The sequence below is a fragment of the Mus caroli genome, unplaced genomic scaffold, assembly GCF_978045245.1.
Source record: "Mus caroli unplaced genomic scaffold, Mus_caroli_1 scaffold_10, whole genome shotgun sequence".
NCBI classification, from domain to species: domain Eukaryota; kingdom Metazoa; phylum Chordata; class Mammalia; order Rodentia; family Muridae; genus Mus; species Mus caroli.
The window spans coordinates 50,501,714-50,528,056 of NW_028227265.1; the positions used below are offsets into that span (position 1 = coordinate 50,501,714).

Sequence of the window (26,343 nt, forward strand, 5' to 3'; positions counted from 1 at the left end):
ACTGGAAGCCCATTTCATAGGAAATGATTTCCAAGTTGATGTGTGTTTTCTGTACATTGCAGGGTATTCTCAATTACAAGGAAGATATGCAGCGACTACTGTGTCTAGGAAAAACAAAGGAAAACAAGAAAGTGTGCAGCAAACGGGAAGGCACTTGGCCTGGGACAGAGAACACTTGCTTTATTATTTTCCAGAAAGGCTCAGGGATCCTCAAACAAGCCTGATACGTGGGTCACTAAGAGGATGTTGCACCTGGAAACTGTTACTGAGTAAAAATGAAGTCGGAAATGGTGCTTAGTTGATGATTCGTTTACACAATGGCTTCTTCTGTGGAATTACAATTAAAGAATACATCGGATCCCTTTAAATGTTAGACTGGAGTGGCTCACAATTTTTTCTGAAATAAGCAAAGGACTTTATATTCATAAGCATGCAAGTTGCGAGCCAAACCAGATATTCTCATCTGCTGTTTTAAGTTTTTAATCAATCACTCTGGATTCACAGGAAGGCCTCAGAGATGGAACTTTAAGATGAATTTAAAAAAAAATATTTTTAGTAGTTGCTATGGTCTTCATTTCCCATTTTTGGTCTCAGGTAATTTCTCGGGTACCTTCCCTTGATTGACAAACCATGGCTCCTTGCACTTGTATATGCTATATTTAACTTGCAGACTAGACTATTCCCCCTCATTAAAATCTCCTGGTTGCTGAACTTCATTAAGACAAATGGATTCATCTGTATTTTCACTCCCTTTGGCTAGGAGGTCAATACATGATGTCAGCAGGAAAGGGTAAGGATGCTGAGCACTCTGAAACACTTCTAGAGACGCTCAGGCAGGAGCCAGCTGCCACGGCCCTGCCAGGTGCATTATGCTCTCGGCTTTAATAAACATTTGCGACTTGCACGGTAGCTGTGTGCATTAATAGCCTCAGCTGTTCAAGACCTGCACTCTGCAACAGTTATCACTGGCACTGGACCCTGTACTCAGAGAACATGGGATCCAGCAGAAAGACAACAGAACAAGGAAAGATGAATGAACGCTGAGCCCACAAGTAGGCAAGGATGGCAACCAAGAAAGAAAAAGAAGCCAGAGTATAGCCAACCTTTTTTTTTCTTTTAATTAGAGTATATTATACTTCAAACTTGATACACTAGAAATTGGCAATGCAACGTAAGATGCAGAGGAAAATACCAGTTACTGTCAAAATGACCCTGTACAGCCTTGTAATGCAAAAGCTTTTTACAATACAAATTTTCAGTAATGTACACAAACCTTGACAGTATGAGCATCTGAACATGAGGAGTTAAAAAAAAAGAAAGAAAGAAAGAGAGAAAGAGAGAAAGAAAAGAAAAGACAGGAGAGAAAAAGTGCTTAGAACCCTACCTGCATCGCTAAATGGAAAGCAAGCCAGCTCTCCTGGGAGAACACATAGTGAGAACCCAAAGTTGCTAGGCGACTTTCTCAAAGGTGTTAGTGTTTCCATGGGAAGGAAATCTACAGAACACATCCTTCCCCGAGCATCAAACTGCAAACCAGATTCGGGGGGCACATTTTATCTAGGTGGACTCTGAAAAATGCTGTAGATTTTCTTTCTTTTTTTTTTATTAATAACAACAACAATAATATAAAAAGTCAAACAAACTGCAAACACACGTTTTCTCACTCAGAAAACTTTTTATAATTTACCAGAAAGATTGATGTCTCTTTCCAAAGTGCTAAAAAAGTTGCCCAATTACATTAAGCATTACTAAGTCATTCAAATACAGGTTCAGTGGCAAGCAATGAAATGCACGGCATTTGAGCAGTAAGCGTCTCCGCCCACCTCCCCTCTCGCACAGTCCCACCTGAAGACCTCTTATTGCACAAGTGACATGCTGTAAAACCTAGGGTCCTCGTGGTCAGGGACACCCATTCAGGTTCTTAACCTGCTGGTGCTTCTGTGAGTCACCTTTCTGCCAACCTCTAGGGGGTGGGGTGGGGTCACTGTGGTTCCCCTCTCCCTTATCACTGAACCTGCAGTTTTGAAAACATTATTAGCCAAGTGGCACATTCTCCATTAAATGGGGATAAAGACATAACTTTAAAACAAAAAAAGCAAAAGCAAATAAAAAAACAACAAACCCACCCATAAACCCACTGACCTTGGGGGCATATTGTCCAGAAATGTCTATAGTGTCTTTTACTGAGATATTGACATGGTGAGTTGAACATCGGGTTAAACAAGGCCAAGAGCAAAGGTCTCTGCTGGAGAATGACTGAGGCTTTGGGGCCTTTCTGGCCTAGCTGGTTGGTCTCCCTGCTTTGTGGACATCTCTGTAGTGTGAACTTGTTTGCCAGGGCCCTAACCAGACCCCTCATCCACGGCTGGATGTCAGGTGGGGAGGGAAGCAGGGCCCTGCTAGGTTTGGAGAGGGAGGCTGCGAGGGTATAAGGAGCTGATGATGTAGACTGTTCAGTCTCTTCCTGTCCGACTGCATTCACTTCAGGGAAGCAATCGCGACTAGAGGAAGAACATCAGGGAGGCTTTTATTTCCCCCGGTTAAAGTAACAAAAAGAAAGGTGGGTATTATCGAGGATAACACAGTGTGGGAAAGAGCATTCCTCCTGGACACCAGTTCTTCCGCTGATAAATAATACAGAACCAACCTTTCATATAACAAACTTCCCATTTTTATACAAAGCACATTTCTTCCCGCTCCTTCAGCCTGTTGCATACTGGAAATTCTGCTGTCTTACAAATCCAAGCAGTGAACATATTCAGACAAAGATTTTCTTTTTCTTTTCCTTTTTAAACCACCTATTACTTTTTTAAAAGATGAGCAAGGGGCTATGCAACTGAATCATACCTTCTCCTGCCGCAATAAAGTGCTGCACAGAAACTGCCATTTTAATGACCATAAAATAAGAGCTTTAAATAAGTATAAAGTCAGCTCCTAGCAGGTTACATCTGCTAGGCGTTAACAAAATGGAATACGGGGTTACTAATACATGGAGGGTACACTCTAGCCAGAGGCTCTGCACACAGTGGGGCATCCTGGGGCATCGTCTGAGGCACAGGACTAAGCAGCACCTATTTGTTCTGTCCTTCCTTGTACGTCAAAGAGGTCACAGCTAAATTGTCAAACATACAGTCTACTCATTCCATAAAAAAGGTACCTTTCCTTCCTTTCCTTGTACTCATCCCTTTCCCCCAAAGAGAAACAAACTCGTGCAAGGCCAGCGCACTGTGCAAAGCTGCCGTTTCTTTTTAGTCTGAGCATTTACACCCAGAGTTCATCCGAACCCCTTTAATCTCCTTGGCTGGATTTATCAACCATAAACATTTCCACTCATACAGTTTTTTCCTGCAGACAATGATAACAACTGAATCAATATCTCACACACACACACACACACACACACACACTCTTACACACGCACACGTTCTGCCCTTTAAAAAGGATGCACTCCTTTGTGTGTGTGCACGTGTTGTGTTTGTGTGCAAATGTGTGTACGCACATGCTCATGCGTGCACATGCATGCACTTCATGTGGGCACACACATAGAACACCCAGGTTTTGTGATGTCAGCTGTGGAGTTTTGAGGCATTTCTTAAGAGATCTGTCACTTGACTCTACCCATCTTCCTAAGTAGAGAGCTGAACTCCAGGCTTTGAGCACTCTATTGGAAATATCCTGGCACCCTGCAGATCTTCATCCACTGAGCACCAGGCCCTACCACTCTGTAGTCATAAAATAGAGAAGGGAAGGCAGTGGAGGATGTGGGGAGAAAGTCGTCGATGAACAATCAGGATGGGAAGTCAAGACTGTTCATCACTGTCAAAGAGGCCAGTATAAAAAGAATGTGCAATAGAAATGTCATGACATATACACACACACACCACACATATACCACATACACATACACACACACACGCACATACACACATGCACACACACATACCCTAAACATACACACTTTTTCTTTCCCAATCCACAAATGCCCACAAGACCCCACTCACCCAACAGAAAACCCAATGTACCAGTGGAGAAGCTTCCAAGTGCTCACTGCTATTAAGGACACTCTCTTTAGGGGTTAACACGACAAAATTCCTTTCAGAGAGAAGTACGGAAGAGGGCTGAAGTGGGAGTGATGGCTGGGGAGGCATGCCTCTGAAGGTAGACGTAGGCAGCAGATCACCTCTCTGAAGATTGGATAAAGCAGCTTTTAGGTCAATAGGTATACATACAGAGCCAATTCTCTATTCCTTACTAAAGATATACAGTACACATGGTCCAGACCCCTGGGGCCTGAAGGTTTTGCAGCAACATACACCTGCTGGGGTTGTGTTTTAAGTTTTGTGGGTTTTTGTCTGTTCCTGTCTCTGTCTCTTGGTTTTTGGTACAGAACGCGGCTGTCCTCAGACAGTCCCTGCTCTTTCTCTTAGTCCAAGATAGGCAAGGAAGGAGTGTTTGGGTGAGGGGATGCTGGGAGGCGCAGTCTGAGGTCGGGGAGGGTGGAATGTGAGATCCAGGTGGTTTCTGGGATACAACATTGTTAAGGGAATGAGATGGGCAACATCTGAGTTCCGGTATTTGTCAAGATGCAGCGGGGAGCCACTGAAAGCCAAGGCCTTGAGTGCCAGGTTGGGCTCTGAGCTGCTGCCGTGGGCTGCTGACAAGGCCACGGTCTGCAGAGCCTGAGAGGCAGACATGACTGACAGTGGGGACAAGAGACTCCGGCCACCCCCCACAACCAGGAGTGGGGCTCCAGGGCCAGCTGGCTCTCTGGATGCTGGACTCAGGCCTTTCTTGTCCTCCTCAGGGCCGTCTCCATTCTGGTGCTTCTTCACATGGCGGCTGAAGACAAAAGGGTGTGTGGTCTTGAACAGGCACTCTCCGCAGCTGAAGGTCTGGCGGGGGGCGTGCTTCAGCTTCTTGTGCAGGTTAAGATTGTCCTTGCGCTTGCAGCTGTAGCTGCACTGGTCACAGTGGAAGGGCCGCTCCCCGGTGTGCACGCGCACGTGCTCGATGAGCTTGTTGGCCGTCTTAGACAGGTAGCCGCACTGCTCACACTTGTAGTGGTTGCCCAGGCGATGCTCGCGGGTGTGCGTCTCCAGCTCCAGCTGGTTGGCCTTCACTGTCTGGCAGATCCGGCACTTGTACTCCATCTTGTAGTGGGTCTTGAGGTGGCACTCCATGGCAGCAGGGCGGTTGGTGGAATAAATGCAGAATGGGCACCTGCCAGGGCAAGAAGCAGTTGGAGGGAGCTTTAGTATGGAAGGTCCACGAGGAACCCTGTATCTCCCCTCCTCACCAGCCTGCTCTGGGTCAGCCCTTGGGTCCCCCAAGGCCTGGCCTGCTCGGCCCTGCCACCTCTCACATGGCCCTGCTTGGCTTCACTGCAGACAGTGCAGTCCAGGTTAACAGGGAGCTCTGGGCGGTCCACTTAGCTGGTTTGGGGGCTCTAGGCTGCAGCAGCAGAGGCCAGTCCTCTCAAAGGAGCAGAGGACTTGAGGAGTAGATAAAACTGGTACTCCCCTCCTGCCCCCACCCAGCCCCTGGGGCCCTCTCCACCCCCTCCCCCACTGGACATGGCAGAAGTCCGGGCTTCCTGACCTCCCCTCTAGATGGGAGCAACACAAAGAGTCGACTTCTCATGCACCACACCAAGCACACGCAGAGAGGCTGAGAGGTTTAAAGAACAGCGTATAGGGAGAGCTACCTCCAGCAAACAGAAAGTCACAGGAGTCAGAGTCGTGCTTATTCAAGGGGTGTTAGGATGAAAAGGCCTGTGCGTGTCCCTCTGTGTGCCACTGGTGTGCGCGAGTGCGTGTGCGTATGTGTGTGCGCACATGCGTGTGTGTACCAACATCATGTGGACTCTCAGAATGTTTTCTCCTACAGTACCGGTTCCTCATTAGGAATGGGGGGTAAGGACCATGGTAGGGGCCTGGGAGAAGGAAGCCCGCGCAATGCCCCCTCTGCTCATGAAGAATGAGGAGGACCGGGGCTGCTCTCCAGAGTCTGAAGGCACTCTTAGGACATAGTCATGTCATAGAAATGCCAGTGATCCAACTGGAACATAAATTCTCTGAGGGGAGGACTTTTTTGAGATTTCTTTTGCATTCTCTTCAGTGCTCAGAAGAGCACTCCGGAATACTGAGTCATGAGCTGAGCATCTTTATGGATAACTGAGGTAGATTCACGATGGTTGGCTGAGTCCCAGCTCTGGCTCCTGACTGGGCTCTAGTGTGTTCTCTAGCACAAGGTCTGGGTATCTCTGGCTTGGGTTCTCTATTCTTTCCACCATGAATTACGCTACCACCGGGCCTGTCCCTGTCAGGGAGGCTGTGGGGAGTGGGGTGGGTATGTTTACAGATCTGCTGGGCTTCAATTTTGGAAGCTGCCAGGTTTGAGTTTGTGGCTTATAGGACAATGTAGCATGTGTGCTCTTTCCAAAAAAGAATGCAGAAGCCTGAGTGGCTGCCTCAGCTTGGTCTCAGCTCCTGCAAGGCAGGGCTCACAAGGGGGCTGTCCTCAGAGGGTTGGAGAGACGTTCAGCAGAGCCCAACACAATCAGGTGCACCGTGCACTGGCTCCTCAGCACCAAGCTTGCCATTAGCCCTTGAACCTCAGCTCACAAAAGAGTGCACAAAGATATGAAGCCCATTCCCAGGTCAAGTGCACACACAACCCCTACGCCAAGCTGGGCCTTACCTAGAGGAGTCTGACACTCACCACTGTCCTGAGCTACGGCAAAAGAAAAATAATAGTATAATCTTATTTGATCTGCATTATGAACAGGATATAGAGTACAAGCAGTCCCATCACAGAAAAGCATTTAGACATCGGCGGTCTGCCTCACGTTAAGGATGTTTCTGGGACCCTCAGCTCAATCTGTTATTTCACTGCTCGGGCAAAGCACCGGGGCTTCTCCATGCTCCCATTATTTATCTTAAAGACACTTTCTGAGGAAAATTAATTCTCTGACATTGCAAAAGAAACAAAAACAAAACTCATTGTATAGCCAGAAGGCATTATCAATATTTTTTTTTTCAAATTGTTCTTCTATTTGGTCATCCTAGAACATGAACTATCATACAGGGGACAGTTGGCACCAACAGGCAGTGTCTGGCCCAGGAAAAGCACTGAGGTCATCCTGAGGGCTCCCTGGTGCATCAGAGGCTCAGGCCTGCTCAGGGTTCCAAAAGGTGAGCTGCAAGGTCACACGTAGCTTGGGCATGACTGAGCTACCACAAGGCAACGATACGACTCCATTCACAGGAGGCCGGGTTCTTCTTTTTAATAAAGAATATACAAATTTCGAGAAAGAGGTGGAGGGTTTAAACTCAAAGTCCCTGCTGAGCTTCTGCTGGGCATTTCCCATCTACTGGTTGAATGAATTATAAAATCATCCTCTTGTCTATGGCCCGCCCACCTACACATCCCCAAGGGTAGCTCCAAAAGAGATGGGATTGGCAGTTGGTGCCGTTCCTCAACTCCCCTCCCCCCTTTTTTGTTCTTTTGTTTTTGTTTTTCAGAGGATGCCATGGCCAGCCAGCCCCACTCCACCCCCAATGCCCTGCTCCAGGTCCCTGTGGGCTCTCCAACTCTTACCCATTCATGAGGCATTGTGAGTTTCAAGGATAAAAATATTTTAAAATGAAAGACCCCTCCCCTGCTTATATTAAGAAAATAAAAGATAAAGTGTCCCTGATTCTTTTAACTACACAGTGATTTCAGATTAAAAAATGCCTTGACAATTGCATCTTTCTGTAGCTAACTATTTGATGCTTCCATTTCTTTACTAGATCTAAAGTGTCTTGTGACAGTGACTCTGCTTCCAGAATCCCTGGAAGATTAAACTCTGGTAGTTCTGGGATATAGATTTCTTAAGGTGGAAATGATATTTTACTCTTCACGAGTCCTTTACCACCTATGGTCAGGCTAGTTGAACAGTTTGCTTGGAAATAACTTATGGGTCTCACTAGGCCAGGGGCCGTGTCCAAATACTGCCGAGTAAGGATGACGCTCCTTGTCTAGATCTTTTGGGAAGGCATCAGCATGTCTGCACAAAGACGAGAAGCACCTGATGTTGCCTCTTGTCTGATCAAACCAACAAGGTCCTACTTTGGGGGCTGGTGCTGAAGAGCTAAATATGTATCAGGCCATCTTAAAAAAAAATAAATGCAGTAACTTGCAGTGACAACTGAGGAATGCTCGATGCATGGGATGCTAGCCTGGCATCCATTAAAGTCAAATCCACTGCAGTAGGAGTCTACTCTTTCATGCTGGGCCGACACTTTGTGCTCTTCCTTGCTGTGAGCCTGGGGTACTTGTGAAGTGGCTTTTCCTGCTGGTGTGTGTTGACTCCCCTGAGGATAGCTGGAATCCCATCCAGCCAGAGGCATCAGGTCTTTCTGACTAAATCCCCTCATACTATGCTCCCCAATTCTGTGACCCCCAAAACCTTCATGGGGGGATTGAGTAGGGCAGGAGAAAGGGGTGCTGAATAACAACTCAAGAAAAGATTCTGTACTTGCTTGCCTTACTTGAGCCCACCGGTGGGGACAGTGTGGCATTTCTTATGCTCCAGCAGCTGTTCGGGAGTCTTCATGAACTTGTGGCACACATCACACTCAAACATCCGGGTGATGAGGTGGATTTGCAGATGGCGCTCAAACATATTCTTCGTCTTGCAGACAAAGTTGCAAAAAACGCATTCGAACCCTGAAAGGACCGAAGCTGGGTGTAGGAGTGTGTGGGGAAGCGCGGCAGGCAGGCAGGCAGGCAGGCATGGGGTGGGGGTGGGGGTGGACTCCCCTTCCTTCCAACCCTGCGTCTTGTAACACATACCTCTGTCTAGGCACCATCCCTAAGTCACCATATTAAAAAGGCTCAGCATTCAGCTTCAGAGTCCATGTCCCCCTCCTGTCTCCACCCCGTATTTGAGCACAAATCAAGGACTCCTTTCCGGTAGCAAGTACCACACTGCAGTTTGCTTTCCTTGAGAATGGTCACTTTCCAGACTAGGTCACAAGAGTGGTCAGGGTGAGCAGGCCACGTCTACCCTTCTCACCTTTCTCTGGCTTTTCCTCGTTGTTCAGTGAGGGCTGGCTCCCAGGCACCACAGAGATGACCAGCAAGTTGTTCCCGCCCTTGTTTTTCTGGGAGCTGTCTGAGTCATCCTTGCCATTGGCTGAATCACTCAGAGTTGACAGGGAGGACGAGGAGGGGCTGTTAGATTCACTGGGGGTCTTCCTATCATCCCCTGGGAAACGAAAACAAGGCAGGTGTGTTATTTGGGAGAGAAGCCCTTAAGACGATGGCAGGTGAGGGAGGGTCAACTGTACCTGGGGGCTCTGTACTTCCTGTCCCCCCAGGGCACCACTGGCTGGGAGCCTGGTTCTAGTGCAGCCCTGGCAAGGGCATGTGTAGTGTGTTGAGCCCAGACTGTGGGCGTTTGTTAAGGTGGATAGCACATGTCCCTGAGCTCCGCCCAGGATCTGTTAACACTTTAGATGCTTGTCTCATAGTTTGTTCTCCCAGATTTCTTAGGTCTGAGGATGTAGGTCAGTATTCCAGAGTGAATTTAGCATACATGAGGTCTGGGTTCAATCCACAGTGTGTGTACAACACACACATTTCACACCTCTCTATTGTCGTTCCTACTTTGCAGAGGGCCAAACTTGGCCCAGATCTGATGTGACTTCTGAACCAAGTCTCAGTATGTTCACACTCCTCAGCAGACACTGGACTCTGCCTCAGTGCAAGGCATAAAGAAATTAACAAGTTATTCAAACCTAATGTCATGAGATGTTTGCATCTGCTAATGCCTGAGCTTCAGGGATTAGATCTCAGGTTGCTACTGAAACAGCTACAAACCAGAATGTATCAAACAACAACTTTCACAACACTGGACGTGAGGCAGTGAAAAACCTGGTCTCTGTGGGACAGGACAGAGGAGGCAAGCCCTACAATGACTTAGTTCCTTGCCCTAGGTTGCAGGACAGAAAGAGGGACACGAGAGGAGCCCAATGGACTTTCCTCAGGAAGAGATGCAGCCAAGGGTCTGGGGAGGTCACAATGGACAGACACAGCAGAACACAGTGTCAACAAAGAGCAGGTGCACAGAGAACAATACCCAGAGACCTGCAGAGGTCAGGAGACACCGGTCAGAGTAGGGTGTGAGCAGCTACCATGACTGGAGTGGGAAAGGCCACCTAAGAACATGGATGGCTGCATAGGGCTGGCACTCCGTGGGTGTCAGTGCTGTTCCCAGCAGCAAGATCAGAACAATGCATCATCCGTGGGCATTAGGGAGGATGCTGAGAAAAGACTTTGAAAAGGGAGGAACAACTAGTCCCCAATAGATAAATACCTAGTGATCCACAACTGCCTATCAAGTCATAGAGGAAAGATGCCAAAATATCAGGGCTTCCAAGTCCTATGTGCTAAATAAAGGTCAACAATCCTAAGAGGAACAACAGATACATAACTGAACCGCCAGCATGATAAAAACACAAAGATTATCAGATATGCAAAGAAACAAGAAAAACCAGCTCAAAACCGGAAGGAGAACCAACCAATCAAAGGCAAGCAAGAACAGGCAGAGTTTTATAGTTTGTAGCAGAGAACATTTTAATTATATTTCGGATGTCCCAAAAGTTAGGTAAACACATGGAAGATATGGAGAGGGATCCAAATGACATTTCCACAGATGAAGACACACGCTGTGTGGTCCTCACTAGAGGATTGCACAGCACAAAGTGTTGGATAGTTTCATATCAACTTGACACAAAGTATAGTCATCTGACAGGAGGGAACCTTAATTAAGGCCAGGCTGCAGGCAAGCCTTGTAGAGTATTTTCTTAATTAGTGATTGCGGGGTGAGGGTCCAGCCCACTGTGGGTGGGGCCATTCCAGGGCTGGTAGTCCTCGGTTCCATAAGAAAGCAGAATGGGCAAGCCGCAGGGAACAAGCCTAAGCAGTGCCCTGCTTTACTGCCTCGGGTCCTGCCTCCAGGTTCCTGGCCTGCTTGACTTCCTGTCCTGACTTCCCTTGATGAGGAGGAACAATGATCTGGAAGTGTGAGCCAAACAAACTCCTCCTTCCCCAACTTGCTTTTTGGTTGTGGTGTTTTTGTTGCAGCAATAGAAACCGTAAGTAAGACAATGAGTAACCTCAGGTAAAGGCTACAGAAAAGGTCTGCAGTGGAGCAGAACAGAGAACCCTCCCAGATGAAAAGAGCCCCAGTAAGCTGGGACTGCGCCAGTGAGGTGCTCCAGTGAGGTGCTCCAGGCAACTTTAGATGAGACCGACTTGAGGCTCTGATTAGTTGGCCAAGGCAGAACTTTTCCTTTGCTTGTTTCTTTGAGACAGGGTCTTTGTAACCCTGGCTATCCTGGAACTCACTATGTACCTCAGGCTTGCCTTTAACAGAACTCCGCCTGCTTCTGCATCCATATTCCTAAGATTAAAGGCATGTGCCACCATGTCAACTAATGACAATTTTTTTCCTTTGGTTTTTCAAGACACAGTTTCCCAGTGTAGCCCTGGCTGTCCTGAAACTCACTCTGTAGACCAAGCTGTCCTTGAACTCACAGAGACCCACCTGCCTCTGCCTCCCTAGTGCTACACGACCACCTGGCTGACAGTTTTTTTGAGATAATCAAGATGTTTCTTATTTGTGGAACACCATAAGGCCCAGAATCTAAGATGCTCAATGAACTCCAAGCACAAAAAACCATGAAGAGCGAAGAATGCATAGCCATCACCCCATCACTCAGAAACTGAGGCAGGACTGTGAGCTAGCTCAGTATCTGTTTGGACTAGACAGTGAGACCCTGTCTGAAAAAGAAGATCTCTCTCTCTCAAGAGACACAGGGAGATCATTATATTGCTTAAAACAGGAAAAGAAAGAAAAAAAAAACCACAACAAAACCCCCCAAACCCAGAGCCTAGTGTGAGTCATGGTTGTATCCCAGAACTCAAGGCTGAGTGAGGAGGACAGAGAGACTGAGGTCAGTTTGACCTCCATAGTTATTTACTGTCTAAAATGAAGTAAAATAGAAGAAAGAAGAAAAGGAAAAAGGAAGAAAGAGAAAATTCCCAGGAACAACCATAAGCAAAGAGCTATAGCTTCCCACAGGAACAATCCGTCAGAAGGACACGGAGCAACATCTTCAGAGGAATGAAAGACTGTCAGATTTCAGGCCTGCTGAAAAGATATCATAAAAATGAAGGACAAACAAGCAAAGCTGACGTTGAAAACAATGGCGGAAACCATCGCCTGCAGACTTGAACCTAAGACAAAAAGTCTGGAAACAGGAAAAGAGCAGCTGACGCCGGCCGGAAGTGGGGTTTCGGGAGGTGCTGGAGGCAGTGAGTGAGCAGGGAAAGTCGTGTCTTCTTATTTTAGCATCTCTGTAGGATAATCAAAGTATTGGTGCTTACCGCCAACTAACAGGCTTAGAGCCCATCTGAGAGGAGAAGTCCAAAACCACCAGAGAGGCCATTAGGGGAAGGTGGGAGTGTGTCACTGTGGGCTTCTGCTGGGGAGTAGTATAGTCGTGAGGAAAGATACTGGACTGTAGGTCATGTAGTATGAATGTTGGCTTAAATACCTTCCTAGCAATTGAACTTGCTAATGCACAGATCTAGGTTAGTAGAACTGTGGCCAAACCTCTAAGAGCAGTAGTAAACGGGAAACTCTTGGGGCCACAGGGGTCAGCAAATGATAGCCCATGGACTCACACTAGCATCCTGCTCTTGTAGATCATTTTACTGAAACATGACTATTCACCTGTGTATTAGAGTCTAGGATTTTCCTGAGCTGTGTCAAAATAAGGACACAAAGGTAGGCAGGTAGGGAAGGGGGAAGGTAGATCTGGAAGGGTTTGGGGTGTGTGTGTGCGATATGATCAAATCCACTGCATCTCTAAGAATTCATTAAATATAATAAAAGGGACAGAAACGGGAAGGCCTGAATCATTTACCATCTGGTTGTATGGAAACTCTGGCTTGCAGCATCTAGACGTATAAATGTTATCTCTTTCTGATAGCAGCCACTGCCCGAGAGACTTCTAATATATTAGACAAGAAACTTCTTTAATGTGTTTCCCTCGTGGCTTCTGTCCTCCCAGCTAGTCTGGAAGCTCTGGCAGCTCAGAGGGAACATGGTCTACCCTGTGCATCCTGTGGTACTGAGGGTGTGTGTTTTGCCTTGCTTAACTGTGAGCGTGAAGTTTCCATCGAGGACAGTTGATGCCAAGCTAATGTCTTCCTGAGGTGAGTGGTGGAGAGACGTTCAGGGAAACACTGGGGTGAAGAAGGTTTCACGAGTCAGTGTTTAACAGACAGGACAAAAGAAAGAATTGCAAAGCCAAGTGGGAACCAGAGAGGCTGGCCTTTCCCTCCATTAGCCATCCCAGAAATGCCGAATTTAATTTGTCTTCCATGTGGGCCTCCCAGCTTACCTACTTCCCACAGTGCTAATGTGGTTATAGTCAGACAACCGACTGTAAAAATGGCACCTTCTCACTCCACATAATGACTCTCTGTGGACCTCCAAGTCAGAGCTGCTCAACTTACTGACAAAAACGAACTTTTATTGCTGTTGGCACCAGTGAGCCAAAGTGGTCAGAGAAGCGGGATCCTTCTTGGCCATATACATTATCAGCATGACTGTCAGCAAGTCCCCTTCCTGGGTCCTTTCAGAGCCAGCAATGCGATCGATGGGCTGACCCCACACCCAGGATTGGCAGTAAGCAACATCGGCTTTTAGTTTGTAAGCACCACAAATTGGGGGTGGAAGAGCAGTCCCTGTCAGTCTGGCTTAAGGACTCTGTGCTGCTGTCATTCCTACCATCCATTCTGAGGGTTGGTATAATTACACGGAGAAGTCAGAGTGTTAGCATCATTAAATGGAAGACGTTGACCAGAGCGGCAAGAGGCCTTAAATGAAAGGCAAGCACTTGCCAAGCCTCGCTAGGTTGGTTTCAGAAGAACAGGGGTAGTCTGAACAGACATACCATGTGTGTCATTTCGGAGCACCCAAGAACCTACAGATTAGGGGGACAGTGCCCTGGGACAGCAGACAGAAAGGTCCAAGGCCATACCAAGTGTCCTGCAGGTCTGCCAGAACAACAAGGAGACAGACAGCAGGAGGTGGCACAAAGCCTGCTCTGGGCTGAGTGTCTGAATCCACACCCACTCAGTGACCTGTGTGGAACCCGCCACTCCTCAGCTTCTCTCTACATTGTGATATTAGCAAAATTCACATTAGAGGCTTACTGCTGGCTGAGGTGAGCAGGCAAGGCACCAGCCTGGGGCAGAAGAGCCCAGTGACTATCACGTGCGGCGTGACAACCAGGAACAGGTGAGGAATGGGCATGCAGCTCCGTGTCTGCAGCAAATTCCAGGTCTGTGCAGTCATGAGATCACGCCTCAGTGCTTGCCTCTGTGGGGTGCAGGGGGTGGAAATGGACAGGGGTGGTTTACCTGTGTGCTTGGTGCCAATATGAGTCTTTATCTCTGCTTCCTCCATGGTGACAAAGTCGCAGGCCGTGCAGCAGATGGAAAACATCCACTGTTCCTTGTCCACATGGAGAGACATGTGGCTTACGAACTGAACATTGAGCTCCGTCTCAAATCCACACACGTGGCAACTAAAGCAGGGAAGAAGAGGGGGAGGGGAGAGTGAGACCAGCCTGTAGATGTGTGCGCTCAGGTACACAGTGGGCGGGATAACACTGGTTTCCTGTGTATTCTCTCTATCAAAAGATACGGCATCAGGAAACTCTCCTGCCTGCTGGGATGCCTCCAGAGTGGTCACGGTGCCAAACAGATTAGATGCCAGCATAATATAACAATCTCATACATGCTGTAATGATGCTAAATAATCATAAAGTTAATTAAAAACTACAGATTCCAGATGCTGCACACGACCTAACAGATTCTTTGGGCACTGAGGTTCAGGGCAGTGTTGCCAAGTGGTTGTTCACCGACAGATCAGATGATGCTGCCCACCTCAGACTCCCCCAGGTCCTGGGGCCCTTGGGTACCACGAGGAGAGCACCCAGACTGTTGTGTGGCATTCTGAGCAAGAGGCAGGCCCAGCTGTGACACCTCCTAGGAGAAGCCACTCAGACACCTAGATGCCTTGCAAGGGCAACTTGCCACCAACATCACTCCAGCATGTTTGACAGAATTTCATAGAGACTGACTACAGAGCAAGATGTAGTGTGTCCTAATGGGCAACCAAGGGACAGCACGCAGGGCCTTCTGAGCAACTGATCTCAGATCATCTTTCTTAAACCACAAGGTACTCAGCCACAGAACTGAGCACCTTAACAGCCAACCAGCCACAGAGCCCTGTGCTCTTTCTGGAGCCTGCCCTGCACAACACCTCCCAACCATTTCTCTTTCAGTTAACTCTGTAAGGGCTGCCTGAGCTAGGCAGGCATCTGTGCCAATTCAGGGCTTAGTGTAAGCAAAGAGCACATAAAAATGAAGTTAGCACATGGCTGAGGGAAGAGCTCTGTGTCCAGAACTCGGGCGAGCGGGGGCGAGGGCGGAGGGCATCAAGGCAAGGGGTCTGAGAAACTTGGGTAGGCTGCTGCAAGCTTGACCCACCTGTAGTAATAAGGGTGTTTCTTCCCATCACTGCCTTCAGAAGTGACAGCACTGACTATGTCCTCGGTGTCAGTACTCACGAGCTTCACAGAGTGCACGGTCAGGTGCTGGTTCAGGTTCGCACGGCACTTAGCAGCATAGGGGCACAAGTGGCATTTGTATTTTCTTTCCTCTGGGGGAGAAACCAAAACTGCTCTCAAAAAAGAAAAAAAAATTCAAGAGCTCACTTAAAGGAACCAATGAAGGTCGGTCCAAGTCTCCCTTTATGTGGGGGCAAAGGTCATGCCTTGAAATTGTACCTAAGCATATTCCTAGCAGTTTGCTCCTGTATCAGTACTCAACTCACAGACATTTAAAAAAAAAAAAAAAGCCCTCTCTAGGCAGCAAGGATAAGACCAAGGCTGAAGCGTGGTAGGATATGAAAGCTCAAAGCAATGTCGAAGGGGGGGAGGGGTGGGCAGAGGGCAGCTCTTTGAGTGGTTTCCTTGGAGTTCTCAGATTTGTTTGTCTTCTTGGATGCCTCACCCTTCATCCCTCATCATGACAAGGTGTGGTCCACGGGTCTAAAAGGACTCGGTGTGAGTGCGCACATGGACGTGCCTCCTTCAGGACAGGTGTACTTGCCGTGTGAGTGTGCACATGTGTCAACCAGCATCGATCTTCCTGACAAGATGTATTTGGTGCACGTGTGTGCGCATGACTGTGACCTGTGTGTCATTCTAGGGTAGGCGCTGAGCTGGAGAGAGCTAAGGAAGAAAACCCTGAGAAACCTGAAGCCAAAGAGGCTCCATCATTTTCCCTCAGCTCCACGCCTGGGCTGGCCAAGGAAGGAAAGCTAATGAAATTAAAGGGGGAAAATGACTTGTATAAAATCATTTAATTGGAAATTTTCATTTTACATAAATAAACTTTACAAATCTCAATTAATTTGTAATGGGAGTAGGCTCATAAAGCTGACTAAGGCTTTAGGAGCACTTCAGAGTGGCGTTCTGAATTCATTTGACTAATCAGACAGACGACTGCTAAGGAGCAGGCCTGTTTCCCTTAGATGAAGGCAGCAGAGGCAACAAGCCCAGCCTCGCCTCTCCTGATTTCTGGGCTTGGCCTGAAGATAATGTCTCACTTTCTTCACCAGGGCTAGGGGTTTCCATCACAACACGGGAGACCAGGTTATTTTATGGCACGCCCCTAACCACCTGATAGCTGCAGGTTCAAGGCTGGGCCTGAAGTGTGGGGAATATGTTTTAGGATTCCTGCCTCTGCAGTGAGAGATAAGGATCTGGGTGGGTCTCCGCACCAAGGTTCCACCTCCACAAATGGGGAGCGGCCCCTCCTTCTGTTACCTGTGAAGCTCCAATAGCCCTGGGATTTCCTCTTCTCAGAAGGTATGGACATATCTGGGAGAATGTGCCCAATATCTTTATTAACAATACTTCCTCCATCGGTTTTCCAAGTTCTCCTTTGTAGTGAATTTTTTCAAGTTCTTGTCCCAGTGTTATTTTGGTAATTTTGCTTGGTTATCTACCAGCTAACTTCTGTGCCAAAGAAAAGTCACGAGTCCTTTTTCTCCAACAATTCCCTCTCTCTCTTTCTAAAATAGGGTCTCACTATGTAGCCCTGAACGTCCTCCCACCAGGGATCCTGCTGCCCCTGCCTCCCATGAGCTGGGATTGAAGGCGTGCGCCACCGTGCCTGCCTCCAGTGGTTCTCCAGTGTCACTGAGATCAGCTCTGCCTTTCTTTCCCAGCTCGGACCATATCAGCTTCCCGGTCTTAATCCTGCACGGGAGAGGCTGTCTAGATTCAGGTGTTCTTTACTGACCCCCTCATTTTTTTTTCTCCTTTTGTGCTGTAGCTGTCTTAGTTGTAGGTATAAAATGTTCTCATTCCTTTAGAGATCCGATACTTGTATTTTCTTCTTCTCCTTCTTCTTCCTTTTTTAATTGATCCTAATAAGTCGGGAATTTTATTCATCCTCGTTACTTGGTTACTTGAAATGCATTTAAGTATGCTTAAAGAACGAGGCCTTAAAATCCCCACTTCTTAAGAACATGTTATCTGTCTAATATATGATGAAAATTTGAATTTAGAAGATTTAAAGAGATAAAAGGTCAAAATTAATCTTGTCCTATTAATACTCTGTCTCTGTGCTTTTATTTTTTGCATAATTGTACAACCCCCCTTAACTTTGATTTGTTATATTTTTCCTATTTTGGACCAGGGTGTTCCTCTGCACTCCATGCTGTGTTCAAATTAGTAATCCTCCTGCCTCATTCTCCCAAATGCTGATATTACAGGCATGTTTCAGTATACCTGGCTTATATCATATTGGTATATCTGGAGATATATATATATTTTAATCTGGATATTTTTTAAGGTCTGACTTTCAATGTTAAACTTTCAAAACAGTTGACTGTATTTTCTTTGGTGTTGGAGACTGAACCCTGGCTTCACATGGGCTCTACCTCTGAGCCACACTCCAACCCGTGTCTGCTGTCACCTGCACCCGCAGCTTCCCTGACCTTTTCCGGCTTAGCTTACTTCTGCTGGTTGTTACTATTTACTTTCTATTTGCTTCTTGTTAACTTCACTCCCCTCCTGGTTCTGCCCCTTGGAGCAGACCATCTGCTGCGCATCGGTCCCCACCCCACTGCTCCTACCAGCGTGAGTGGAAATCAGAGGAGTGTCTCCTAAGATCTTCATGCAGCTTGGCTGTTGTTTACATAAGCCTATCTCACACTTAGCATTCGCACTGAAATCTAAATTAAAATCTTTCCTTAATAAAAAAGAAGTTGATACTAAGAAGGTGGGGTAGCTCCGAACCTTTCAAAGGATCTGAATCCTTTCTTTACAGAGTTCCGGAGTTAACCTAGAGGTACTTAAGTGCAGATCACTTCTCATTAGTTCCTCTGGGAATTCAATGAGGCTTTTCACTATAGAAAAGCTTTTCCAGGGTCTCATTTACATGTGCCAGGCAGCAAGGCCTGTAAAGGTCAGAATCAGTTAAGTTCCCACCACTTCAAGATTCTCTTAGAGAAACCCAGCTTCTTGCTAGTAGAGAGCTCTGGAAGGGCCCGTGGAAGGCTGGGAGCTACGACCCCTACATACCTGTGTGCAATGAGAGGTGCCGAGACAACGTCTGCTGTCGTCCAAACACTTTCCCACACACATCGCAAGGGAAGAGCTGGTCATTGAATTTCCAGGATGGCAGTCCGTTTCCTGCCTCAAGGACAATCTTCTCTGTCTCTGGGCCAAGAGAACAAGGCGTTGTGAGGAATATAGGGCAGCAGGAATTCATGGGATTTAGTCAACCCTGAAGATTTCATCAGAGGCATCTCTCCCCACCTGACTTCCCCCAAGAATGGGGCTAGAGACTGCTAACAAGAACCAGTGGCTGTCCTCAGGATCATCTCCACTGGTGAGGAACACTGGTGGACCTCAAGGCAAAGCGAGCCCAGCAGCCACTGGGTCTTCGGCTGTTCCTCTCATTGCTAAAGGCTAGTGAGTGCATGTACATGCATACACACACATAGATAGGTTAGTTAGGTAGGTAGGTAGGTAGATAGGTAGGTAGATAGATAGATAGATAGATAGATAGATAGATAGATAGATAGATAGAAGGATGGATAGACAGACAGAAAGACAGACAAACAGAGGCTTGACAGCACTCTGCTCACTATATAGAAGGTGCTTAATAAACACTCGAGGGACTGAGTAACAACTGCACGCTAACTTTCTGGAAATGTAGATGCCGGCTTCAAACAGTAAACAAAACACTGGAAATCCCAGATTCCACTAAAAACCAATGGTCCCGTGTCTGGAAAGAAAATATCCCACTGCTCTTCATGAAGGAAACATTGCTTCTGAATTCTGGGCTGTACACAGTGTTTAACCAGGAGTGCGTATAAAGCCGACTCAGGGATGCCCACTGCACACTGCTCCCTGCACAATATTACAGAGTGTGTTCTACATGTCTTGTGGCATCAGGAAAATGGGCACTCCACAAGCAATCCGTTCGCATCCTTGGATGGAGTAAGCATACTTCAATACCTCCCTTCGTAGCTTAAAACACCTTCATTCCTCTTAATTGTTTATAGAATTTCCTTTTATTTTTTTGACCCTTGCCTCTTCTCAAGGAACCACAGTGGGCTAGATAAACATCTCTTCTGCAGCTATGTAAGAAGACAGGTGACAGAGGGGAAGCCCAGAAGAGGGAAATGAGCACTTTAAAGGGACAGCTTGTTTGGGCCTCACTCTGAAGAATAAGACACTACAGTCAGTTAGTATTTGTCCTTGACCTGACTGAGTTGCTGCCATTCTTCCTGAAACATGGTGCTACATTACAGAATGGAATTTCATTTGGAAAAAATTAAATATCACCAGGAACTCTTTACAAGATCCAAGCAGAAGAAAGTGCTCTGAGCGCAGGTTGCAGGGCCCCTGCGGGACAAAGTGCTTGATTTCACACAATTAGGCTAAAGCCATTTTCCAGATAGGAGCTTCCACCTATATTTGGACAAGTTAGCTGGATCTACGCACACTTGAATGGAGATTTGCTTAGCAATGTAATCTGTGGAAAGAAGAAACAAATAATGTACTTGGAAGGGGGAGCCGGGAGGAGCTGGGAGGAAACAGGTAACGGTCGGTCGCTGTGCGGTGATGCCAGCAATCCCAACGCCCATGAACACACTGATCGATTGATCTGTGTTTGTTAAAATGTATCTCTTGAGGCCTCAGGGAGAAGAAACAAGTTTGTGTTTCTTCTCAGGCTGTCTATAAAGCAAGGGGTGGAACTGCAGGGAAGGAACGATGGGAAGGTGAGGAGGGAGGAACAGGTCAGGGACCACTCTTGGGTGACTGTCCTCAAGCCCGAGTGTGGGGATTTCAGCCCTCAGAGGCGAGAGATGGTATTTCAAGTAGTTCTTTCCAAGTGTGTAATCACACAGCGCTTTCAGGAGAATGGTAATAACAGACAGAGGTCAGGATGGTGCACAATCTTCTAATACAGTCACAATAAATGAATTAACTGTGTCACAGACCCAGCACGTAGGTGCAATTAAAAATGAAGATGTCTCTTAATAATTCTTTTGAGTATTAGTCATGTACTTGAGAGGCTGAAGCATCATAAAGAATTCAGCTTCTTCCACCGCCTTAGAAGGTCATGGCAGCTTTGAGGACTGGCCAGCTGTGCAGAGAAAGCACCACACAGGCACAGGAGACACCCAGTATGCAGTAGCGCGGCCCTGAGCCCAGACCCAAGCCCTGCCTGGGCACGGCTCCTGAGCCCTCGGGTTTGCATCTATGGCACAGCTTTGTTTCCCTCTCCCTCACGGGAGGGAGGCAATGACAAGCCTTGGGAACCTTAGGCCAGAGCAGGACACTGCAGCGCCTCCAGCCGAGGCTGAGCTGTATCAAGGTGAAGAGGAAGGGGGAGGGGTAGGGGAAGAAGGGGAAGGAAAAGGCAGGAAGTCCTGAGCTTCTGTTCACAAATCAGAAATGCAGCCCTCAAGAGGCCACACATTCTTCCATGTGACTTGCTATCACTGTCACTCAAATTCCACGAGAGACCTCAATTTCTGGTGTCCTCCCCACTCCACCTGTTAACACATGGATAGCCATCAGAAGCAGCCAATCTTACTTTAAAGGCCTTTCTGGAACCCTGTTTACTATCTTAACCAAGCAACTGGCTTTCACTAAGATGGTTGAAAAACTTTCCAGTACCCTTCCAGTCCCTTCATCTTTCCTGTCCATGTATCTGTTTATCCTGGCTTTTACACAGCACCCACAGTGAGGAAGTTAGAGATTACAGTGAGAAGGGGATTAATGTATCGATTAGCACAATTAACTTAACAGCATAACTATTAAGGTCAACTGGCAGTCTAGTGTGAAAGAAAGGCATACGTCTAGTAAGTATGTGCCTGGAAGGCTAATCTTGGTTGTCAACTAGACACACCAGGAAAGGGCAGGGCGGGGGGCTCAATGGAAGAGCTGGCTACATCAGATTGGCTGGTGGCCATGTCTGTGGGGCATTTTCTTGATTACTAATTGACACAGGAGGGCCCAGCCCACCCTATGTGGCTCATTCCCTAGGCATATGGTCTTGGGCTGCATAAGAAACCTAGCTGAACACTGAGAGCAAGCCGGTTAGCACTGCTTGGCTAATGGCTTCTGCCTCACGCTCCTTCCTGGAATTTCTTGCTTTTGCTCTCCTTGATAGATTGTAACCTATAAACCAAATAAACACTCCAACTCCCCAGGTTGTTTTTGGTCCTGGTGTTTATAGCAGCAATACAAAACAAATTAGAACAATGTTTTAACTCGACTTAAGAGAAGTGCTTGTATGATTCTCCTAGGAGAAATGCTTGCAGTCCTAAATCAGACTCCAAAGATTTTATAGCCTCGTACAGCACCAAATCTCAGGTGGATTCTGGTCGAGATGATCTCTCTGACAGACACAGATCACCATATTAACCAACAGTCATCCTTCCCAGCCCCACCCTCTCCTGTTATGGAGGCATCTGCTATAGGTCTTAAGTTAAAAGTGCTGGCCAATGGAAAGGCTTTTGTTTTCCTGATGAAAAGAGAGATGCCCCTGAGTGTTGGCTTCTCTCTCCTTCATACCTTGATAACAGAGACAACCTTGGTGGTGGCAGATATTTTGTGAACATGAAGTATGAAGATGCAAGCCAACTTTCAAAGATGTTGGAATGGATGATGGGAAAAATCAGGGTCTCTGTGGGCAATGCTCAGTGGACGAGTGAACTCCAGGAGTCATCGGCCATTGGATTTCATTTTGGATGAAGAAAATAAGACACTGGCTCTCCTCCTTCTCCTCTTCCTCCTCCTCTCCCTCTTCCCCCTCTTCTTCTCCCTCCTCCCACACCACTCCCCCTCCTCCTCCTTTAATTTCTCATGCCATTCTTAGCTGAAGCTCTCTCCCATGCCCAGTGCCCGTCTGTAGCATCCCTCATGGCCACCCTATCTTCACTTTCCACAGTGGCAAGTGTGAAGGCGGATGAGTACATTCCCATCTTAATTATTTTTTGTTCTGCTTAAAAAAAAACCTTACAAGTCTATTTTTTTTTAAAGATTAGTAAGGAATTTGCTTTAGTTTTTCTGAAGCATAATATATACCCCAAGTGGAAAAGCACACATACCAGTAACTGCTTCGCAATTAGTTTCAAAGTCTCCAGATAGTTGAAGTTATGGGCATTATGTAAAAACTTCTGATCTCCTTCTTATTCCCGCACCCCCTGGTGTTTGCTACATGGTTACCAGCTTTTTCCTTTCTTTTAGAGCAAAATTCTTTCTTACCCTGTCTCACTGAATTTCATCTCCAGCGAAACATTTTATTTATCTTCAAATTGCTCCACAGATCCCTGGTACAATGCAGCCTGAGTCTGTCCTCTCTAACTGCCCACCTAGAGTTCTGCCTCGAACATCAATGAGGGCTTTTCTGTGTCCTTAATTAAGGTTTCTGTTTTGTTTTGTGTGGGATTGAGGATGGAACGCAGGCCCCCATACATGCCAACCACATGTTCTACTACGGGGCTGCACTCCTGGATAGATTTTTGTTTGCATAGATGCAAACATGCATAGCCACAGGTATGTACTTTTGTCCCTGTGGTGTGGATGTGGCTGTGCAGTGTCAGTGAGGCACCCCCACCTCTTCCTACACAGTGACTTGAGGCCCCCTATTCATGACAACATGAGGCCTCATTATGCAACATGCAGTATCGAAACTGCTTTTTAAGACCCATTGACCCAAAGAGATATGTCTTATTTGATGCATGGGCATGAGATGATCAAACTCAACCATTGTGTCTCCAAAACTGTCCAGGAGATAAATTCATATAGTAGACAGAGTCACAGAATGTAGATCAAACAGAGAACCTACAGAGCCTTAAACCCAACTCCTTCATTTACAAGAGAACCAAATGAATCATTCCCAACCAAGATCTATCCCAACTCAAGGTACAATGCAAGTTGTATAGGTCAAGAAATATTGGGCTGGTGAGATGGCTCAGTGGGTAAGAGCACCGGACTGCTCTTCCGAAGGTCCAGAGTTCAACTCCAAGCAACCACATGGTGGCTCACAACCATCTGTAATGAGATCTGGCACCCTCTTCTGGAGTGTCTGAAGACAGCTACAGTGTACTTACATATAATAAATAAATAAATGGAAAAAAAAAGAAATATTTCCATGGTTACCAAATCTCCACCCTACCCCAAACATTTAAGAAGGAATCTGAATTTTCATCTTGTTTAAATCTCTTTTCTTAGAAGAAAGAAAACCAAGGTGCCAAGACATTAAGCTCCTTCCCCGGGCCAACTCGTTAGTGGCAGAAGAGAACTTGCCTCCCTCAAATCTCACCTTGCTCCTCCAATCCGCCGAAAATCAACACCAAATTCTACAACAATCAAAGAGATCTCCTCCTCCCCTGTTCCTTGGATGTGCATGCAATAATCTTGGTTACAAGTGGACACATCCCAAATTGGCAACAGTTCAAACACTAGGATTTCTTCTACCTCTTTTCTTGAAAGGGCTAGCCTAGTATATTCCAGGCACAAAGGTTAGCACCCACAGTAAGCCCAAAATCAGTACCAAGGAGGATCAACAAGACAGTCAAATGGGTGCACTCTCAAAGTCAAGCCTTCTCGTTGACGTCAAATATGCCATGCTGAAGAGTCCCTTAGGCTTTTTGTTGCTATGTAGGGAGACTGGTAATAAACACCAACATATTTAAGACACCACTCTTAAATATAAGGCATCACTCTTAAATATAATTGGACAAGGTAGGCTGGAGTTTGCCTCATTAAGCTCCCTGGCCTTCTGTGTGGTGCATACGAGGTTTGTGGGTGTTTCCCTGGGAGACAGAAGCTATGCTTTCTGATGGATGGACACTCCCCAGCAACTGCCACTCACCTGCTTTAGGCATGAGAAATGCAGAGAGAAGGAGGCTTTATTTGGTTAAAGCTGGATAACATGAGTTCAACACATAAATAACTGCTCACATCAACCACAACCAGACTGGATGGCTCAGCACTGGAGAACAGGGTCAAGGGGAACCTGTGTTCTATACCCTGAAACATGGAGTCTTGATCCATTCTCCCTGTCCTCAGGGTGGCTGAAAAGTTCTCAGTTTGTAACTTAAAAAGTGGAATTCCAGGCTTCTGTGAACCCCTAGGTAGATGGGAAGCTATCAGTCAGGTTGCCTTCTAGGAAGGCCATGTCACTTCAGGCTATGCCTCACCTGCCTGGCTCACTCCTCTGGCCTCTGCTTAAATCAAGCTCCCACCTCTGCCAGGGAAGTGACCAGTCTGCTGGGTATGCACCTCTTGGGGCTGATTATCATCAAGCAAGTCCTGGAAGGTCTTCTATACACTGGAAAATAATCTGAGAGGGTCTTTTCCTCCTCGAGAAAATAGTATCTGCTCCGTTAGCTCGGAGGTCACACTGCAAGTGTCTGGCTGGCGTTCATGTCCTGTGTTCCCATGTCATGAAACACTAATGCCTCTGAGCAAGACCTCATAGCTATTGCTCCTTGCTACCTCTAACTGACCTATTAGGTTCCCTATGACTGGCCTCCCTCAAATCTCACCTTGGCTCTCCACACGACCAGATTCTCCTGTAGAACCGTTTCATATACTCTCTCAAAAGTATTATTTATGTATCTCTCTGCTGGTTAACACATCCACTCAACAAACAGGATAGCAGAATTTAGCAATGGTTTGTCGACCCGTGACCAACTAAGAACGTCCGATGAAGATTCTAAAGCACAGAAGAGTTTCCTGTCTTGGGCTTTTTGAGTCTTTGGGAAAACACAAGTGCTTAACTAACTTCGAAAAGTATAATTTTGTTTAACTCCTTCTGGAACATACATACATGTACTGTTTCTAGAAACACTGATACCTAGCAAGCAAGTCTCCAAAGATGTCCAGGACATTTAACCATGGGGTAGAACTGGAACTCACTATGTAGCCCAGACTGACCTCAAATGGCTTAGCTTCCTGAGTGCTGGGATTACAAACGTGAGCCACCACACCTAGTTTATACGGGATTGGTTGTTTAGTGCTGAGCCAAAAGTTACTTTCAGCAAATACTCACTAATTGGCTATAATCCATTAAACTCGCGAAGAGGTTTGTGTTTTCTACACCTGGTTCTCTGTACAAGTCACTTCAAAACAATGGAAGAAAACTCGAGCTTGATTCGTTGGTTAACAGAAAATGCCTGTGACCAAGAACAAGTAAGCTAAGAACAAGAAAGCTTCATCACGTGGAGTTTGGCCACTATGTGGGACAACTTCTCTAATGTCTAGACATTGTCACCGCCAGAATCTAGGCCAACTCAAACTCATGCCTGTTGCTTCCATATAACTTGTCTTTAAAGAAAGAAATCCAAGAATGAAATGTGATGTTGATTCTTTATGTTCTTCTATATATTGACAGTCTTCAATAAATGTTCATTGAAAAATGTCACCTCATATCTGTTGTGTTAAGTAGAAACCTAACTGCACACTGTAGTGAGGCGGCAAGCAACCTGTTGGGTCAATTCTCATGGTGTGTTGACAGGACAGTGGGCATTGGTACTTTTCCTAAGGATAGCAACAGGATTTAAATTAAATGCTTAGTAAATGCTCTCAGCATGTCTCAGCATTGAGGACATTGAAATCTCGATGAGAAATCAGCAAGCCTGCAAACTGAGCCATTTCTTTTTTAAGGAAG

At 46.6% G+C, this 26,343-nt stretch overlaps 1 protein-coding gene across 4 annotated transcripts in view; it reads right to left on the reverse strand.

The window, feature by feature from the left end:
* Window positions 1-1,117: 1,117 nt before the first annotated feature.
* Window positions 1,118-26,343, reverse strand: part of Znf827 (zinc finger protein 827) — a 164,478-nt gene continuing 139,252 nt past the window's right edge. Inside the window, exons 9-15 of one of the 4 annotated variants that reach the window (XM_085843799.1) lie at window positions 18,726-18,863; window positions 15,619-15,808; window positions 14,485-14,651; window positions 9,062-9,253; window positions 8,535-8,712; window positions 6,700-6,732; window positions 4,941-5,220 (exon numbers count right to left, since the gene is read on the reverse strand). In XM_085843799.1, the coding sequence (XP_085699925.1) occupies window positions 6,717-6,732; window positions 8,535-8,712; window positions 9,062-9,253; window positions 14,485-14,651; window positions 15,619-15,808; window positions 18,726-18,863 (881 nt within the window). In that variant the 3' untranslated portion in view covers window positions 4,941-5,220; window positions 6,700-6,716. Of the gene's footprint in view, window positions 5,221-6,699; window positions 6,733-8,521; window positions 8,713-9,061; window positions 9,254-14,484; window positions 14,652-15,618; window positions 15,809-18,725; window positions 18,864-26,343 lie in introns of all 4 variants that reach the window. The other 3 variants (XM_085843800.1, XM_085843798.1, XM_029480781.2) reach the window with 3 other exon arrangements.